Source organism: Electrophorus electricus, chromosome 3, assembly GCF_041902795.1.
Source record: "Electrophorus electricus isolate QZ-2024a chromosome 3, ASM4190279v1, whole genome shotgun sequence".
NCBI lineage: Eukaryota > Metazoa > Chordata > Actinopteri > Gymnotiformes > Gymnotidae > Electrophorus > Electrophorus electricus.
The window spans coordinates 12,598,435-12,616,749 of NC_137499.1; the positions used below are offsets into that span (position 1 = coordinate 12,598,435).

Genomic DNA, 18,315 nt, shown 5'->3' on the forward strand with positions numbered 1-18,315 from the left:
CCAGTAGGTTTTCTCTGTTGTCCACAAGTGTGGCGATGCTTTTATGGACAAGCTGTGACACAGCAAAACAAGTGTATCCCCAAGAGCTAACATTTGGAAACCAATTGCAAATAAACACGGCAGATGTTTACACATGATTGACAGAAACAAGTATTGTTTAAATTGATTATATTGCTGGGATTTGAGTCCATTAATGCTGTCTATAGTTTATGCACATCTGGTAGGTTCTCTTGCATTTAAAGTGTTTTTACAGCAGTCCACATTGGACCACTTCCTAGCTAGATGTGTAGCATTGATGTCATTGTACCTGGGTATAAAAGAGGCAAGCCACTTTGTTTTTTTGCTGTGTGAAAAGAAATGCTGACCAAGAAAATTCTATCCCTTCATGTGGGAAGTGCAGAGAGACAGATGGAGTTGTGAGTGGTTTATCTGCTGTCTGAAAAATCCATTATTCCTTCCCTAAACAAGGCAGCCTGTCTCTGATGACGAGAAGTATGGTACAAAGTATGGTTGAGATGATGACAGCTTCCCCCTTCTTTCCTTCTTACTGGCTTTAATAATTAGGGCCCCGTTTACTATAGTCATCACAGTGTTAAGATCATCTTATAGGAGAGAGATTGTGACTGTTCACTTCATACTCTACCATTTGAAGATGGTCTTTGTTTTATGAAGCTTTTGCAAAACACAGCCCAAGTTAGAAGAAAAGTATAGCTTCATGTTCATGTGCTGAATCAGCTCTGTTTTTCTGACTTGGTATAACCATGCTTATTTGACAGGACCCATCAGTCTGTGAAGGTGTGACGTGCTGCCACTCTGTTCTTTGTGGGCCCTGCTTAATAGGCTTCTTTATTCCTGTAGACTAGCTACATTTGCACCCTCGTATGGATTCCCACAGTCTCTAGCTATATATGCATTTGTATGTTAGATGATTTAGAATGAAGGAGAAGCAAATCATCGTCTCATAGTGCAAAGCCCTGCGCCTTGGTCAATACTGACAGATACTGACTTGTCCAGTAGATCATGAAGAAAAATTTGACCTATTTTAGGAAGGTTTTGTAGGTATTTATAATATTTTAAAAATTCATTAGAGTTCCTGAGTCCCAATAAAGGGGGCGGGGGGGGGGGGGGGGGGAACAGTCCTCAGGTTTTTCCCTCTTATGAATCCTAAAACAGAGCTTACAGTTTACAGTCTAATCCCATGGCACTTAAGTCGTTAAGAGGTAATTAAGAAGGCTGATGAAATTATTTTATTTAGATTGGGTTATAAATAACTTTAATGAATAATTGAGAATGCGGTGCATTCATTCAACTCACGTACGCTATATTGCATGAACAAGGTGCTAACATTAGCTAGTATTCCAGTCAAACTGCCAAATATGCAAGTGGCTACTACTCTGTACGAGCAGTCTGTTTTATGGGACGCTACATATTAATGATATGAATGACTGACAGATTGCATGACCATATTTCATGTGAATGCTGTGTTAAAATGTAATTCGAGTGTTAAGGTATGTTCAACAGATTGATCACAGCAATCATATCCAAGTATCCCAGGTGATGAATGTTTGAGGGTAGGGGGTTGGCGGGGATTGTGCCCTCTCATGTCTGACGCCATTTATAGTCACAGCAGGAGGCAGGACCTAAACATACTTTTTACTCTCCTGAGTGACTCTATCACACTACCTCTCCCTCAGGTGGGGAGGGTCTCTGTCACATTGCCCTCTGCAGTCACTACAAGATCTCTGTGTAATCCCCCGTTTCAATTGCATGGCATGGGCATCCACAGTTAGCATTCCCATGTTGGGTGTGACTAAAACCATATATGGTATAAAACATCTGTAATAAAATATCCTATAATAAAAGAACAACTGCAGATATTCTACTATGACAGGAAATTGTGTAATTGTAGAAACACAGAAAATGTATCTTATTTTTCACACAAGTTTTGCTTTTAATGGAATTCCTTTATATTTGCTCAGACTTGGTCATGTCATGTAATTTTGCACTTCAGTCTAAAAGGACCCAGAACAGAGTGTCTAATGTGAGGGTATTGACTGCACTGTCCTCACTCCGGAAATTGGTGCATTTAACCAAGATCATCATAAATGAGTCAGTGTATTAAGCTATTAGAAACAGCATATGATATTCGTATTAAGTAACGCCATTCCACTGTCAGTGTTTGATTTATGACTGTTTGCCCATTATAACTGTAAGTGACTGGAAGACTATACTCCAACATTTCAGAGAGCGTGCTATGACTCACCTAACCAAATAGTGATTTTTGCAGTTCCAGCAATAGCTGTAGCCCAAGAAATATATCATTAGAGCACTGGAAAATGTCACTAGGTCACTGGAAAAATATCATTGTTCTTTTTAAATATCACATAGTCTTGATGGGGAAGACAAGGACACTGTGCTCCAAAATTGGATGCTGTGCTGTAAGCTTGTTGAGTGGAATGGTGATTTTGTCGTTATGGTCATGGAAAGTCTCCTGTAGTCTTATATTCATCCGCATAGGAGAGGAGCACCTGCAGGAAATGTCTTGATATGGCGTCTTATAGGTCCATGTGTTTTACATCTCTGAGGCTGGTGCCTTCGTAAAGCACAGCAGCTCTGGGTTATTGTCAGTGCTTAAAGCAGATATGAACATGGCACTTTTTTAAAGGACATAAAGCCACACTGTTGTCATCATACGGTTTAAAAAGAAATTCTTCATATTCTTATTTTTGGTTTACCAATAACCCAGTGTGTGTTTGCTAAGAAGCGTACTGATCCAGGAGCCTTTCAGTTTTCACTCTGAAATATGGATTGAGATGGATAGCACAATCTTAGAAAATGTGATATTATCCATCCCATATTTAGCCTCATCATATCTAGTTAGACAGATTGCTGAGCATTCAAAGTATTGTAACCTATATCTTAATGCATTATGTACTTTGAGCTCCTCTTACGCCCTTATTGGGGTTTTGTTCATTTCAGTGGTCTTTTGCTCTTTCTTTCCATTTCAGTGAAACCTTTCACCTTTTTAATTCTCTTGAGAGTTTTTCTCTCCAAATGATTTAGGCAAATCAGTTTATAGCCAGATGAATGCACTTTTAGGGGTGCTAATTAACATCAATTTCCTTGAAACACAATTTTTAAAGACATTAAAAAAACCCTAATTTTCTTTATTAGTTAAAGAATTCCTGCCTTGATTCAGTCTATTCGCTTCTTTCTGGTTCACACTTTTAGGGTTCTGAGGGCTGGATAAACAACTCCATATTTGATTGTTTAAAAAAAATAAAAAATTGTATCACTGGAATGCACTGTTGGCAACTTTTTGGTCTCACTTGGTAATGGTATGAGATGCAATGCTGTGGGCTGTGGAAATGCTCCATCAAAAGCTTGAATCAGTGGTCATTTCCACACAAACAGCCTTGTGCAAATCATGGCTACGAGTGATACAGCTCTGTGAATATGGTGTTGAGCTAATAAAAAAAATCATTGGGGGTGACCAGGCAGTGGATTACAGGGGGTGTCAACAGAGACCTGGAGATGTAGCTGCTGTTTTCCCATGGCGGTTGGCTTGGCAAAAAAACAGCTACAGTATTTGGAGGAAGCTTTGTTCTTGACTAATGTTTTGAAACTATTTAGTGAATTTGTCCAGTTTTGCTGTCTTTTTAGCTTGGTGCAGTTCTTCCAGATATCAGTCTGGAGGATTAATTCATCTGTATCAGTCAAACACGCAAAGGCTTTAGCCTCCTCGAAAGCCTTTCCATGAACAAGAATGTTGACAGTCATCATGAGCATTTATGTCTCTGTCAGGTTTGTATGTACGATGTGTGTAATATGGATGTTGAAATTAAATGTCATCCAGGGGGGAAGGAGGGCGGGTCTGCTTTAATTTAATTCATTTGAACAAATTATAACGTCAAATGTAAAAAAAAAAAAAAAAGGTGAGCTTGTTACATTTCTCTATACATTCCCAATTTTTCTGATTTTGTGATTTTAAATAGCTGTGTGCACTATAACTGCTGAAAAAGAATTTGAAGCGGAAGCTTGGAGTAATGCATGCTGTGAATTTTAGGACGTGTTTACACTTAGCAACTTTGGTTCGATTTAAACAAACCTTGAAACGTTTGCTCTGATGGTACAATGTATTAGAGCAAGTGGTAACGCTGCCTTCTGAACCATGGTACACACCAGACAAGCCAACCGAGATCCCCTGAGCAGGGCAGTCTCAATCCACTTCCAAATGAATGCTGGTGCAGTTCGTTTCTACTACGAATGCAATACGAATGGCACTTTTTAGATATTCGAACCACTTCCATATAACGGACGTCATGGCAACTTTTTTTGACAATTATATTCTCAGCTTTGGAGGATTTTGTGAGTTCACTTTCATGCCCCTCAATGGTTTCACTCTTTTTTTTCCTACAATTACAGATCTTTCTTCAGCGCTTGTAGATCAGACAATACCTTGCGTTGAGAAATGGGCAGGTACTTTGACACAAAACCCAAAACTGCACACGGATTGGCTGTGGACGTGTTTATTTCTGTGTAACAGGCTGTTTTGATCTATCCATATTGAGTAAAAATGTCAAAAGCTTATCATTATCGACATTTCATCACCATCCTGTTTTGAGATCATTTTATCACCCAGCAGCAAAGACAGAAAGCACAGGCAGAAACATATTTATGGAGCCACAGTTTGTGAATCACTGCTCCAATCTGTAGGTCTGAACTAAGTGTTTACATTCCATGACTGAGTTCCTGCATTGCCTGATCATGTGTATGGGTCTGTCTCAACATTTCCTGGTCATGGATTTGGCTACGTCAATAACGTTGCCTGTTGAGATGCAATGATGGACAGTATTTTCCAGCTAAAACACTGCATTAAGCTAGAGTGCTTCTGGTCTATGGCAGATGTAAATTTGCACAAACTACTCAGAGATTTACAAATAATTGATGAACACAAAAGACTTCCGCAAGCGTGCATTCAAGTTCTGTCTCATAAATAAGATCTTTGTACGGCATTGATGTATCATCGTTTTTGCTGTGAAACGCAGTTCTAAACTTGAGGTTTTGTTACAGAAGGTATGAATAACCTCTCTGTTTCAGTCATCTGTTCATCTTTCATCATCTTCACGTGTCAGCTATGACCGAGTCACTGTCTGTGTCCTATTTCGGGAGGGAGGGGTTGAATTTTTGCTCCGGGACAGTGGTGAGCACTCAACTCAGTGCTGTGGGATGCGGCGTTGAGGTTTCCTGCGCCGCTCTGTTTCTGTGAGCGTGTAACCAAGTGTAGACTGCTGTAATAAGATGAAGATGGAAGGATTCCTCTTCCTCTGTGCCTCTGCCAGACCCACACAGGTTTAAACTGAGGCTGTACTAAAGATGTGTGTGTTTTCTCCTTTGTGCCTTTCTTCTCTGGCCCTCCCTCTCTCTCTCTTTCTCTCCACCTCTTTTTATATCATTTTATTATCACAAATTGTGATTATCATTTTTTTCTTCCAATGCCAAATTCAGTCTTCCTGCGATCTTGGCTTTCCTGTGCTGATGGTATTCTTTACTTCAGGCTGCGTGTTTGCTTTATTTGGGTTTTTTACAGTCCTCCATCCCTGTTCTCTAATTTGGAAGCCGTGCGGCTGTGACCGCGCACTCCCAGGATAACCCTGTGGGGTGAGCGTGGTGTCAGTAATACGCATTACGTAGCCCACTTTGCGGTGACGGGCCGGAGGTGTCACTCCCTCGCCAGCCGCTCGCTCATGCTGCTGTTGTCTCATGAGCTACACGCCGCTCCGCCTCCAAGGGCGCTCGCTGTTGCTCTGACTGCTTAGTGATGCCTCTAGTCTGCTGGAACTCTGTACTAATGTAACACACGGCTCCAGTGAAACTGAACTGAACCGGCATTAAAAGTTTCAGATGAAATGCACTGCTGTGGTGTGTGTGCTCTCATATCTGTTTTGCAAGTCTGAGCTGCTCTACAGTCAGTGGCTACGTGAACACACACATGCGCGCGCGAACATCAGATGCTTTGAAGGTGTTTTAGGAGACGGCCACAGACGGTTTCCTACTGGTTCCATCTTCTCTCCACTGCTATGCTGACTGTTTAGCAGGCTGAAGACCTTGTGGTTGTGATGCTTGCAGATTTTTATGAGATGCTGGTGCAATAAGCCCTGATGGCAGTAACAGTAATGCTACGAGCCCAGAGTCCTGAGGCCCTTGGGCCCTTATTCTCTGTGTCTTTGTTTCCCAGGGGGCCGTTTAGTGTGGTTCGCAGATGCATCAACAGGGACACTGGGCAGCAGTTTGCAGTGAAGATTGTAGATGTGGCCAGCTTCACCTCCAGCCCTGGACTCAGCACTGAAGGTGACTATACAGACCTCCCAAACCTCACAGAACTCACAAACCTGACAGACCTCACAGAACTCACAGACCTCATAGAGGTTATTTGCTAGGGATGTTTTGGGAAGGCTGGTAGTGCATGTGCACGTGCGCGCATGCGTGTGCACGCACCTATTAAGGTGCCTGTGTGTGTGTGTGTGTGTGTGTGTGTGTGTGTGTTTTTATTTTTTAATGTTTTTGTGTGTGTGTCCTGGGCAATGTCCTGCTGGCTTGGCACGTCTGTGGTCTCTGTCCATAGTCTGCTGCCATCTGTGAGAGTGTGTGTCCAGCCGGCATGACCAGAGTCCCTGTAGGAGAGAAGGGGGTGGGGCCGTGCTGTTTGGACAGGGCCCAGTGGCCACGCTTATTGACTGTGTTTAACAGTGACATGCAGCTACAGTTCAGCATGTTTCATTTTCTTGTCACATTCACACAGCACAAACTGCTTGGTGTCAAGTACTCTGTTTTTTACTGAAAAGAGTCCGATTCTGAGCCCATTCCTGGAATGTGTATGTTGGTGTCTGTCTGTCTCTGCGTATGTGTATGTGAGCCTGTTCTTTGAATACAGTATTGCCACATCACAGTACAGTTAAGTAGAAAAGAATCCTCTGATGTTCATTACTCAGAGCTTATTAGCTTTTACCCATGATCACGTTTTTTCTACTAAAACAGTACAATAGAAACAATGTGAATTACAGGAATTATTCATATGCCTCAAAAATTGAAGTGAATTTGTCTTTTTGTGTGCACACCTCTGTCTATGTCTGTGTGTATCAGCCTGTGTGTGTGTGTGTGAGTGTGTGTGTGAGTGTGTGAGTGTGTGTGAGTGTGTGAGTGTGTGTGTGAGTGTGAGTGTGTGTGTGTGTGTGTGTGTGTGCGCGTGTTTTTGTCTGTGTAGGCTATGTCTGTGTGGGAGTCTTTGTGTGTGTTTTGTGTCTTTGTAGGCTGTGTCTGTGTACACATATTTCTGTGCGCCTGTGGGGTGAAATCAGGGGTGTGTATCTTTGCTTGTGAGAAATCACCTGCCACATGACCACCTGGTTGAAGTGTGTGTGCGTATGGGTATGTGTGTGGGTGACTCTGTGCATGTCATACTGCTGCGTGTTCATCAGTATACCCTAGAATTGTGTCTGTGTATGGCACATTGTGGTTCAGACGACACACCCGTGGCCTGGTCACAAAAACGCCCAGGTCCCTGAGACCACACCGCTGCAGTGATTCACACCACCATCTTTGTGGCCAGATCGACTGGAAGTTTACACTGCACGTGCTTTTCTTCTTTTTGATTGGAGGGAAACAAGAAAAGATGTATTTTGTTGGTGGAGAGTGTGAGAGTCGTGTTGCAGTAAATCAAGAACACAGACAGACAACTGAGCTCTGTACTCTGGAAACTCTCACTGTCTCCACACACCCACTCACTTTCCACCCACGCTCTCTCCCCACTCACTCAGTCTCCACCTACAATCTGTTTCCACCCACCAACTCTCTCTCCACTCACTCAGTCTCCACCTACAATCTGTTTCCACCCACCAACTCTCTCTCAACCCGGAGTCTTTCTCCACTCACGCTCTCTGTCTCCACCCACCCACTCACACTCTCCTCCCGCTCACTCTATACACCTACACTCTCTCCACCCGCTCACGCTCTCCACCCGCACTCACTCTCCCCACTCACTACTGATGGTGCAGTGGTGCTTCACACTGCTGCTAATCTGCTTCGATGTGTGATTGAATAAAGTATGACAGATTCAGAGAGAAACAGAAGGAGAGAAGGAGACTGGGAGAGAGAGTAGAGAGGGAGACGGAGGGAGCCAGACTGAGACCGAAAGCGAGAGAGAATGAACACGCGTCCTGAGGTGTCTCCAGACCCCAGCGTGTTCCAGTTGGGTCGGCAGAAAGAACAGTGATGTGGGTGGGGAGAACGAGAGAGACAGAGAGAGTGGGACAGAGAGAGACAGAGAGAGAGAGGGACAGAGACAGAGAGAGAGAGGGACAGAGACAGAGAGAGAGAGGGACAGAGACAGAGAGAGAGAGGGACAGAGACAGAGAGAAAGAGGGACAGAGACAGAGAGAGAGAGAGGGACAGAGAGAGAGAGAGAGAAAACTCCCATATCTTACATTTTCTTTACCAGATTACATTTCAGAGCAAATCAACCAGGGAGTCTGTGTGTTTGTTCTCCTCTCCTGAAGTTGACAACCTGATTTGTTGTAGTTATATGCTGTTGGTCTATCATTTAAAAAAAAAAGAAAAGAAAAGAAAACATGTTTATGAGGATATTCCTGAAATGGAAGTCTGATCCTTTTACAATAGCTCTCTGTTTGCTGATCTTTTTGTGTGGAGGAAACACCCCTTTTTTTTGCAACCTAGTCTGGAGTGCAGTAGTGTGTGAATGGATGAAAATGTGTTGCCGCTCCCTCTAGTGGCCGTTTGGGGGTATAACACAGTGACGTCAGCCTGTCTGGCTGGAGCACAATGGAACAGTATGAATGTGAATGATGAAGGATGTCGTGCAGTGCGTAGGTGTGCGGATGTGAGGCCCACTCAGCACAACGCGTGCTACACAGCACACTCGACAGGAGTGTGCGAGCCCAGTAGCTCATAAATAACTGAGCCGTTTTCATGATGAAGGTAAACAGAGGGCTCTGTGGGTGAAAACGGCGAGTGATGAGGTTAATTATTAAAAACGCTTGATGCTGATAATAATGGTGGCTTTGTCTCTCCTCTCTAGATCTGAAGCGTGAGGCTAGTATCTGTCACATGCTAAAACACCCTCACATTGTAGAACTACTGGAAACCTACAGCTCTGATGGAATGCTCTACATGGTGTTCGAGTTGTAAGTGTTGGGGGGGGGGGGTGAAGGTTTTGTGTGTGTGTGTGTGTGTGTGTGTGTGTTTGAGTGTCTGTGTCTCGAAAAGATTGAGATTGAATCGATTTGTGTTTGAAATCTGCATGTACCTCTCTTCTCCTACTTTGTGTGTAGCATGGATGGAGCAGATCTCTGTTTTGAGATCGTGAAGAGGGCAGACGCAGGCTTCGTCTACAGTGAGGCTGTGGCCAGGTCAGAGGAAGCATCCTGGTTCCTTCATGATCTTTACACTACACTGTCTGTATCACTGCAGTGGGAAGTGTTCTACACAACAAAAATCAGAATTGTTGCCACACACAAACTCTATTTTTTATTTTTTATTTCTACATCGAGCTATCAATTATTTAAAGTCTGCATTTAGTTTTGATAATTCAGAATACAGGTACTGCAAACAAACCAGTAACGTACTGTTGAGAGGGATCCAGGTTGTGTTTGTGTAAATGGTTATCTGCTTACGTTTAATTTTCAGTCCGTGAGGTTAACATGGAGCGCTTTCACACTAGAGTTTTATTTCCAAACCCAGGACTGCTTGCTGCGCGGGTTCTGTACATTTGAAGTGTGGAAGTTGTTTTTGAGGCCAGGAGCGCTCCAGAGAACAGATTTCTGCTCCTCCCTGAAAAACCTCTTCCACTTATTGTGTCACTTCTCTTTTCAAGTTACACAGTGCACAGTGAAACGCCACGTATCCAAAAAGCACTGTTCTTCACCGCTTTTGTGTTTGTAGCTAAGCAAAAAAAAAAAAAACAGCAGAAAGCAGGCTAACCGACTGCCTAACATTTTGCAAACATTTGCGTGGAAAAGTGACATATGGAACTGTGCAATCAATCCACAATTCGAGCCCAGAACAGGTCCTGGGTTGGGACCCGTGAGAGAACGTGCTTAGCTGACCAGACACTCACCAAACGCTCTGGTTGCAGGCCCATTTCTGATCACCTGAAGCTGTTATGGTCTGTGGAATTGAATTTCATATAAAATAATAATTCATAATAATTACAATAATCTTCATAATCAGTAAATCATCCTGAACATCCCACAATGCAAAGTGGCATTAGCCACTAGCTAATGTTCATAAACATTATTGTTTTTAAATGTATAACTAAATAATTACATGATCACTCTTCACACATAATTTTTGTTGCTTCCTCCACTGCTAACCACTTTGTGTGTATGGTAGACTCAGTGACTCAGACAGCCTGTGAGGAGAGAGGAGTCTCTTCTAGGCTCTCACTGTGCTGTCCCAAAAAAAGGTTGTATTGATTAAAACAAACAAAAAAACCCCCATGGTTCTGTTGAACATTTTTTATTTTCCCCATGGAAAGCAAAGTTTATATAGTAGGTTGCTGGTTAAAGCCCATTGTATTGTGTGTGTATATAAACTACAGCATTAAGTAGACTGCATAGTGTGTGTGTATATAAATCATACAGTATTAAATACACTACATAGAGTATTAATTAGCGACAGATACTTTTCTCTCTTGCGTCCTGTGCTGCTGTATGTGGCAGGGTTGTATGAGGTTTGGTTAGTATGACGGATCCTCTAAACCAGTCAAGTCTTGACCTAGAACAGTAAAGGCCGTGACATTAACAGGAAACTGACAGCAGTCGAGCTACCCCAGAGAGTTCCAGCGTCTCCAAATTCACAATAAGATAGCTATCTAATGTTTGGGGTAACAGAATGCATATTCAGAGGCTGCCTATTTTTAGAAATCAATAAAGCCACAAAAAAAGTTCGGTCTCTTCACACCATTCTATTGTCACACCTTTACACCTTCACACCTTCATCTTCTGACTTCCCCAGAGGAGCTGTGCACATTTGCATGTGCCTTTTGAAAGTAATTGGAGAGATGCACCTTGGTCTGAGATATGAACCTTTTTAAAAACTTTGCCATTAATTTCAGATGAACACTTAGAATTAGATATGATACCTGAATTAGATATGAGGTTCTAGGCTAAGACCTTGATTGGGGGACTAATAAAATGATGGTTTGTAACTAACTTTATTCCAAAGGAAATTTTGTACAGATTTATTAAGGACAAACTTGTAGAACACTTCCTTTGGAGTAACAACTATTTCTTTATGAAGGATCTAATCCTGTATAAAGAAAGAACAAACTGAACTGTAGTGCGTTCACAACACTGATCACTTGTATATCATGCAGTAGGGTGCAGTATAAGCTACTACGTTCTTTCCTCACATTTCCTCCTTCACGTTATCAGTATTTGAACACACACAGACTTAGAACAATGCTAGTGGACCCCCTTCCCCCGTACCTGTCTGCGCTGCTCGCTGAGGTTTAGTGCAGTGAGGATGCAGGTCTTCCGTCTTTCAGCTATGATTCTGCTTCTTCTGGATTTGCGTCCGAGTTGCCCTCTCTTCCGACTCCCTTGTCATGGTTTATGGATTAGAGCTGAGTGCCATATATGTTTCTCTCTCTCTCTCGTTTCTCTTACTGTCTCTTGCCTTTTCTCTCTCTTTCTCTTGGATGCTCACCTTTTGCTTCTTTCTCTTTTTTTTCCTTTTGCATTTGCTCATTTCTTTCTCCTGTTTCTCATACCCTCTCTTGTCTCGAGTGAGCGCCGCTGCTCAACTCTTAGAAGAAGGGAAACATGTAGACGAGGTCAAAAACCACACAGCAAAAAAAAGTAATGACTGCACGTGGGCTTGCCTAGAAGTGTGAAAAACTGTAATGCTAATTAGGGCACTGAGCTAAAGTTCAGTGTAAATAAATAGATTCAGATCAGTAAATATTGTAAAATCCATTTTCAAGGCAAAGGGCTGAAAGTCAATATGATTTACGTACTAATGTGCCAGAACAATTGTCATAGCTGTATTGATCTTCTCAGTGTTCAGTTCATAACAACAATAAGTACATATGTATACTGCCAGTTTAGAAGGAGCTACACACAGCTGAACTAATTTGTTTTAACTCCTTCATCACAACAAATAATCCTTAAAGGCTTTTTTGCATGGCGGAATTATGCTAGAAAACAGTACAAACTGGTATTGGTCCTACTCACATATTCAGTTCTTATGTTTAAATAGTAATTCTGTATATAGTAGTAATATATAGGCTAGGGTCATGTTAGTACTATATAGTAATATAAGTTTGGTTCATATTATATGCTTTGACAAGGTAATCCTTCGTAAAATGTTGTAATTTGAAGATGTATTTCATTCTTTTTTTCCCTTTCTTGTTATCTCTTCATCTGTTTCTCCTCAGCCACTACATGCGTCAGATACTGGAGGCGCTGCGTTATTGTCATGACAACAATGTAATTCACCGAGATGTCAAGGTAAGATTAGTCTCATTCGCATCTGGGATGCCCGAGAATCAGTCAGCTCAGTGGCACGTAAACCCTCTCCTTCGTCGTAAAGTTTAGTTTATGTTTCAGAGCAACAGGGCACACAACTAGAACTAGGAACTTTTAGGGAAAAATAAACTGGTTATAGGTAGGTCTAAATTGTCCTAAATTTCTTTGACTCTTGTTTTATTCTGTTTGACTTTTGTTTTATTTATCTATATATTTGTTTGTTTATACATTTACAAAACTGGATTCCTGAGTCACAAATCGGGGTTTTTGAAACTGCTGTCGACACAGTTCCTCTATATATGCACACTTCTGCAAATGTGACCCTTACCAGTGGCTCTTTTTTTAAAGCTGATTGTGCAACCCAGAGCCACATCCTTTCAGATTTTGAGACATCACGTTTGCAGGAGAAGATGGACATGTGCAGTTATTATGTGTTATGCAGGACATTGCATCTGAGTGTGTGTGTGTGCGCATGTTTAAGCATTTGAACTATGCATACAAATGGATGTTTCTGTCATGCACACACTGTTGCAGAGACTTGCATAAGCATAGTCCAGTAGTGTAGGATAGCGGGGTGAACCTGGCTGTAATAAGAAGGACGTCTGTGATTAAATGGGTTTCTGATGGAGTCCCGCCTCAGGGATTGGACAGAGGGGCAGTGTGTGTCCCTTCACACACACCACGCAAACCTGCTCCATCCACTCTGATCGACTGCTTTAATCTGACAGACACAAACCTGGACTCATCAGGGATTAGAAGGCTTATGTGCGTACACCAGTGAGTGTTACACACCGGGGGGCAGTGTGTTTGTCCCATGGATTGATGTGTGTGTTTTTAGGTCGATATGAATATTTAAGTGGGTGGGTGGGTGTGTGGAGGGGGAGGGGGATTTGTGTGTAATTGTACAGTTATTGAAGTGTTTATTTTGAAAAGTTATTTCAATGTTTTTCTACTTATTTCACAAGTGAAATAAAAAAAAGTTCTTATTTATTTATTATATTTATACATTTTATCAAATGCATACTTGTTGAGCAACCATGAGCATGAAAACAGGTCAGCGAAAATCTTCAAAAAGGTCATGTCCTTGGGTTATTATGAGTGAATATTTTTAATCTATTCACTGAAAGCATTGTTATTTATTTAGATTGATAGCTTCATCATAGTATGGACTTGACACGCTGACAAGTTCTGTTGTGATATCATGACAGTGGCTTGGTGTGTGCCGTTCTAAGCTTAATAAGCAGTGCCAACCTATATTATGTTTCCCACAAAAACACCTTTGTGGTGATTCTCTGGGGATCCTCTCTGCACATGCTGACACATTTCTGTGTAGTCTAGAAAGCCTAGAGATGCTGGGATTGTTTATATTTTGCTTTCGTTTTAACGATGGCCAAAAAGGTGGAGGCCAGAGCGTTTTATCATGCCACGAATCTCTAGTCCTCCCAACCACGCTCGCGCTCAGCCTGCCATGGTTCAGACTCCATTTTCTGTCATGCTATTTGCAGGTAGAGCCGCTTGGTCTCGCCGCACTGCGCACATCAGTCCGCCTGCGCTGTAGCTGCTAAAGCGCATGCAACTTTTGGAGATTGCACTCTGTTGTAATTTTGCTGTCTTGTTCTAAATTATTTGTTTCTTTAATTATTTTTTGGGGGAAATGTTGGAGTTTTTCTTGAAGGTCATGTATAGATTGAAAACCATTGTAATTGAGTGAAATGGAACCCAGAACAGTGGAAATTCGTTCCACTGATGGTGCATTTTTATTTTGTGTTTTTTGGAGTTCTAAAATAACGACCCTGTTGTGTGGTACCATTTTACCAGGTGAGGGGGCCCTGATGCCCACCTGAGTTTCACCCATAACACTTATGTACGTGCCCCACAAAAACTGGTATTCATAATACTACTGCAGTCCCGTTCTTGGAATAGACTGTGGTTCTACTTATGTTCACTGATCTTTAGTTTTCTTGCTACATTGAGTCACTTATTTGTTTGACTGAGCATGCACAGCTGCCCGATTTCCTTCCTTGGACAACTGTGGATAAACGGTAACGGCCGCCCATCCTTCCCACGGAAACTTCCATCGTTTATCTTTTCACTCCAGGACCAATGCGTCAGGGAGAGCTCGTGCTCTGAGGTTTTTTGTCCTCATGGTGTTGCTGCATTTCGGCACCTCCCTGGCGTTAAGGTCGGATCTTTAATCCAGACCTTTAGCCCTCGTAGTCACACAGGCCAGGCCTCTGAGCGCAGGGCACGACCTCCAGGCTGGTCTTCAAGTGGAGGGAGGGGATGAGGCCCACACTCCCGCGGGGCGTAGCCAGTGCATAGGTGGAGGACTGTGACGTTTTGTGGAACTCGGTGGTGGAGCTGCCAGTGGTCACGGTGGTGTCGGTGCGTGCACAGAACACGTGGGAAACGGTCTGGATCGTGGCTTTGCGCACGGAGCCCGACAGCAGGAAGTACATAACTGGGTCCAGACAGCTGTTGAGCGCGGAGAAGAGCAGCATGACCTCGTTGATGCGGTCAACGAAGCGGCGGACCTCGCACGGCGGGTCAGACAGCTGCGAGCGCACATACACACCCCTGAAGCTGTGGTAGGGCACGAAGCAGACGGTGAACAGGAACAACACCACGAAAGACTTCTTGGCTGTGCGGGCATAGCGCATGGCGTTGGGCAGGTCAGGCCTGTCTCGGGACGCCTTCAGGAGGTTGCAGGCGATGCGTCCATATGTCACCAGCAACACCACAAACACCAGCCAGAAGATGCCCACCAGGAAGAGGTTGAAGTAGGCCTTGCTCCGGGCCTCCGTCCGCGGCTTGTACTGGAAACACTTCCCTTGCTCTTCGTTGCCCTCGGCCAGGGTGATCATGGGCACCACAGCCATCAGCGAGATGGCCCACAACACCCCACAGGACACCACGCTCCACCTGCTGCTCCGGAGCCAGCGTCGTCCACAGCTGCCCCGACCTCCCTGCACCCACTGGGTCTTCAGGTAGCGGTCCAGGCTGATGAGGCCCAGCAGGGTGATGCTAACATACATGTTCATGTAGAACAGGTTTCCCACCAGCTTGCACATGTGGGGTCCCAGGGGCCAGTGGTTGCCCAGCGCGTGGTACAGCACGCGGAACGGCAGGCAGGCCACTAGCACCAGGTCGGCCAGGGCCACGTTGATGAGGAAGACACGCACGGAGTTCCGCCGTGAGTGAAGGAAGAGGAAGACCCAGAGAGCCAGAAGGTTCCCCACAAGGCCAAAGAGGAAGAGGACAGAGTAAAAGACGGCAAACGGCACACTCAGGAATTCGTCCTCAGGAGAGCATGACTGGTTGAGCGCCGAAGTCGTGGGCAGGAGATTAGAGATGTTTGGTACTGCTGTGGTGCTGTTTAAGATGCTCATCGTGTGTGTGTATATGTCCCCTTTGTGAATCTCTGAACTTCAGTGCAGCTTGTATTTTCAGGCTTGTAGGAGAAGAGGGGGAGAAAAAAAAAGATATTTATGGAAAATTTGCCTGACCAGTGAGACAGCAGAAGGAACTCTTGGCTCATGCTTAGAAGGTTTCATCCAAGTAGCAGTGCAGGGGACCATAAACTATGGCTAGGCAATATTCCCAGATTTTGAACCACATACACACTACATACACACTTCCACGCCATGTTCAAATGCTTCATCTACCCCCAACCATTCCAATCTGATTTGTTTTTTTTTTTTTCCTTCCAGTTTTCCATAAAACATGTATATTTTGGGTCTTTCAGCTTTGTTAAATGATTCAAAGATTCTTGCATTTGCGAAAGATTGGAAAGGTCTGCGTTTGCCGCTTTGCTTTATTAAATCCACGTGTAGAACAACTATTTCTTTATGAAGGATCTAATCCTGTATAAAGAAAGAACAAACTGAACTGTAGTGCGTTCACAACACTGATCACTTGTATATCATGCAGTAGGGTGCAGTATAAGCTACTACGTTCTTTCCTCACATTTCCTCCTTCACGTTATCAGTATTTGAACACACACAGACTTAGAACAATGCTAGTGGACCCCCTTCCCCCGTACCTGTCTGCGCTGCTCGCTGAGGTTTAGTGCAGTGAGGGTGCAGGTCTTCCGTCTTTCAGCTATGATTCTGCTTCTTCTGGATTTGCGTCCGAGTTGCCCTCTCTTCCGACTCCCTTGTCATGGTTTATGGATTAGAGCTGAGTGCCATATATGTCTCTCTCTCTCTCATTTCTCTTACTGTCTCTTGCCTTTTCTCTCTCTTTCTCTTGGATGCTCACCTTTTGCTTCTTTCTCTTTTTTTTCCCTTTTGCATTTGCTCATTTCTTTCTCCTGTTGCTCACGCCCTCTCATTCTCGAGTGAGCGCCGCTGCTCAACTCTTAGAAGAAGGGAAACATGCAGACGAGGTCAAAAACCACACAGCAAAAAAAAGTAATGACTGCAAGTGGGCTTGCCTAGAAGTGTGAAAAACTGTAATGCTAATTAGGGCACTGAGCTAAAGTTCAGTGTAAATAAATAGATTCAGATCAGTAAATATTGTAAAATCCATTTTCAAGGCAAAGGGCTGAAAGTCAATATGATTTACGTACTAATGTGCCAGAACAATTGTCATAGCTGTATTGATCTTCTCAGTGTTCAGTTCATAACAACAATAAGTACATATGTATACTGCCAGTTTAGAAGGAGCTACACACAGCTGAACTAATTTGTTTTAACTCCTTCATCACAACAAATAATCCTTAAAGGCTTTTTTGCATGGCGGAATTATGCTAGAAAACAGTACAAACTGGTATTGGTCCTACTCACATATTCAGTTCTTATGTTTAAATAGTAATTCTGTATATAGTAGTAATATATAGGCTAGGGTCATGTTAGTACTATATAGTAATATAAGTTTGGTTCATATTATATGCTTTGACAAGGTAATCCTTCGTAAAATGGTAATCACATCAAATCAAAGTGTAGCAAAAATGTAAATGTAATTACTGTCATCAGGTAAGGGCTCCTGGAATGTGAAGAACTGGGTAACTGCTTTCTGGTCTATGGTACGTAAAAAAAAAATCCTGTTGGTAAACTTGCTCCTCAGAAGTGCAAAAAAAAAAAATAAAAGGAACCAAAGTGATTTTTCACACTGGTTTATACTTTTTCGTTTAGTTATATATATGCACTTATTTGTAGGCTGTGCACTGACGTGCTGTGCATGTTAGTCATATAAGCTTATATGCATTTTTTTGTGTGTGCATTTTTGGCAAGGTTGTGGTTTTGTGGTGGCATTTGGCAAAACCACTCGTATAGTTTGTTCTTCCGTTTGAAGTCTGAAACTAGATGCCAATAAAAGGAATATGCTATCTGATTGATTAAAAATGTCAGGTTATTGTTTTTTGGTGTGATTTAGAGATGGCATTGAGCCGATACCATCTTGGAATTGGGTCGATATCAGCAAAGAATGTTGGGTTGGCTATCAGTGAAGAAATATTTTAAGAAACTGAGCCTAAACCATCTGAAATTCAGCCTGAAAATAGCATAGCAGTGCAGCACATGTGATAACAGCCAGGTTAGCTTGAACAGGCCACATGATAACAGCCGGGCTAGTTTGAACACAGTTTACAATCAGTTTATTCTGCAGAGTTTAACTCTAGTCTTTTCTTACCATTAACAATTAAAAACTGTTATTTTCAATTGCAAATATCCATGCACTCGTATATGTGTAATTACTATTGCTAACATTTTGCTATTTGCCTTCTAGTGAGAGCACTTAATTGACACAGAAACAGTGGAAATTCAGTGTC

General features: G+C 42.8%; 2 protein-coding genes across 15 annotated transcripts in view; one reads left to right on the forward strand and one right to left on the reverse strand.

Annotated features, from left to right (window-relative positions):
* The window catches only part of caskb (calcium/calmodulin-dependent serine protein kinase b), a 48,769-nt gene that overhangs the window by 13,023 nt on the left and 17,431 nt on the right, over positions 1–18,315 (forward strand). For 12 of the 13 annotated variants that reach the window (XM_081710382.1, XM_081710380.1, XM_081710379.1 and 9 more), the window contains exons 2-5: positions 6,239–6,351; positions 9,095–9,200; positions 9,348–9,425; positions 12,455–12,527. In XM_081710382.1, coding sequence (XP_081566508.1) covers positions 6,239–6,351; positions 9,095–9,200; positions 9,348–9,425; positions 12,455–12,527 — 370 coding nt within the window. Of the gene's footprint in view, positions 1–6,238; positions 6,352–9,094; positions 9,201–9,347; positions 9,426–11,764; positions 11,877–12,454; positions 12,528–18,315 lie in introns of those variants that run through there. The other variant, XM_081710386.1, reaches the window with a different exon arrangement.
* Positions 14,256–17,471, reverse strand: gpr34a (G protein-coupled receptor 34a). 2 transcript variants are annotated; one of them, XM_027018430.3, is made up of 2 exons: positions 16,588–17,471; positions 14,256–15,996 (listed from the first exon to the last, which is right to left on the reverse strand). In XM_027018430.3, exon 2 carries the CDS (start codon positions 15,932–15,934, stop codon positions 14,750–14,752), a length of 1,185 nt encoding a protein of 394 aa, XP_026874231.1. In that variant the 5' UTR covers positions 15,935–15,996; positions 16,588–17,471; the 3' UTR covers positions 14,256–14,749. The 2 variants fall into 2 exon arrangements, with proteins under 2 accessions (XP_026874231.1, XP_026874232.1); XM_027018431.3 differs by having other exon boundaries at positions 14,256–16,408.

Coding starts and splice junctions, on each gene's coding strand:
- gpr34a (XM_027018430.3), bottom strand. CDS start 15,934: ATGAGCATCTTAAACAGCACCACAGCAGTACCAAACATCTCTAATCTC.